This window comes from Halyomorpha halys, unplaced genomic scaffold, assembly GCF_000696795.3.
Source record: "Halyomorpha halys isolate HHAL.00 unplaced genomic scaffold, Hhal_1.1 Scaffold336.1, whole genome shotgun sequence".
NCBI lineage: Eukaryota > Metazoa > Arthropoda > Insecta > Hemiptera > Pentatomidae > Halyomorpha > Halyomorpha halys.
The window spans coordinates 25,518-27,250 of record NW_027107116.1 but is presented as its reverse complement, the minus strand read 5'-3'; the positions used below and the strand labels follow the sequence as shown (position 1 = coordinate 27,250).

The 1,733-nt window shown below is 38.0% G+C and overlaps 1 protein-coding gene across 1 annotated transcript; it reads left to right on the top strand.

Annotated features, from left to right (window-relative positions):
* Positions 1–794: 794 nt before the first annotated feature.
* On the top strand, positions 795–1,442 carry LOC136795300 (uncharacterized; the record flags this gene model as incomplete). Its single annotated transcript, XM_067045430.1, has 1 exon — positions 795–1,442. A coding segment is annotated over exon 1 (648 nt), but the record flags the coding sequence as incomplete, so codon positions are not given.
* Between the last annotated feature and the right edge of the window lie 291 nt (positions 1,443–1,733).

The following is a 1,733-nucleotide window of genomic DNA, read 5'->3' as shown; positions in this document are numbered from 1 at the left end:
CCTTTACTGGAAAGAGAGTGTTTTTTTTTAACCATGCATCACTTCTGTTTGTTGCTGAGAGTCGTTTAGCAAATTAAAAATTCTACCAAGTACTAGGATCAGTGAGGATTTATAATTGTTTTTGTTTATTTTTGCTTTCAGAAAACTAGAATTAGAAAGATTAGAAAAAGCAAAAAAAAAAAAAAGAAAGAGAAAACAAGAAGCCTTCAATTAGAAAGAACTTAGGTCATCAGAATCAAAAATTTTCGCACGCATTATACGTTTTAGACATCAAAGAACCAATTTGAGTTAGTTTCTGTCTGTAGTAAAATCTTATTGATTTTATAAAATTCCGACCACAACTTTCGCTAACTCATATGTTAACGTATTTTTCTTTGAACTTCCAGTTTTCAAACCAATATGTCTGGTGATTGGCCCAAATTTGGAGGGAAGTTGATGATCTGTGAGAAAATGGTATAGTATTAATTTTGTCCAATCCCCTATTTATAGTATTTTTATAACACGCATACTTCATAAATGGCTATTTTCGTACATTTAATTTTATAACAACAAATTACATTTAATAAGAAATAACAATATATATTTATTATTAAATAATGAAATATAAGTAATTACGTACTCACCTTCCCAGTAAAAATGGTGAGCAAGGTACACTAACCAAAGTACTTTGTTAACGTTTTTATTTGTTCAAGTGAAAGGCACAAAGCTACTAACAACAACTAACAAGGCCTGGGTGCGAATACGGGTGAGGCAGATAATTATTTTTTACACTTACTGTGAGACAAAATGAGGGCATGAGGGAAAGGCTAATCACGATCTACACGAATAGTCTGCCGGCCATCTATGCGCTGGATAACTACGCAACCCGCTTCAAATTGGTGGAGGAGTGTAAGGCTAACTTGAACTCTCTCTCCTTGGACAACAAGGTGGTGGTGGAATGGGTGCCTGGACATAAAGGCATTAAAGGAAATGAGAGGGCAGACTACCTAGCAAGGAAAGGATCTGAGTATGTTCCTCTCACACCTGACCCCATATGTGAAATTAGTCTCAGCCATGCGAAGAGGCATATCAAAAAGATCGCTGAGAGCAAGGCTGGGTTACTCTGGAGAAATACCGGAGGGATGGAACAATCAAAAATGTTCCTCAAAGGATCCTGCCCGAAAAGAAGCAATTGCCTTCTTAATATGGATAGGAGTATCCTAAGATGGGTGACAGGACTATACACAAGACACTGTCAGTTAAACAAGTATCTCTATAAAATGGGACTGATAGAGTCCACTATCTGCAGGTTCTGCAGAAAGGAGGAAGAGACTGCTTACCACATCATGTGCAAATGTGATACAGTGGCAAGAACACGATTCCTCATCTTTGGTAAGGATCGTATCTTGGATCCCAAACTTTGCGAAACTGTGGATCCTTACACAGTGTCCAGATTTGCAAAGGTAATTGGCCTGTTTTGAGCAGAGGAGGGACGGCGTACAATAGGCCCTCTGAGGCCGCGGTGCTTCTTGGCCAGTTTAAAAAAAAAAAAAAAAAAAAAAAACCTGACAACTGGAGATTTTGGAGACAACCCTGTATGTTCTGGAGCTCTCCTAAGGTTCACCAATACAGTGGATACCCTTAATTGGGGTAAATATGGCTGTTGAGAATGATCTTGAAAAATTCACCTCCCTGTTTATTATCCGTTGTTCTTAAAACAGTCCTCTTACTAACGAAGTACTGAACCCATGACC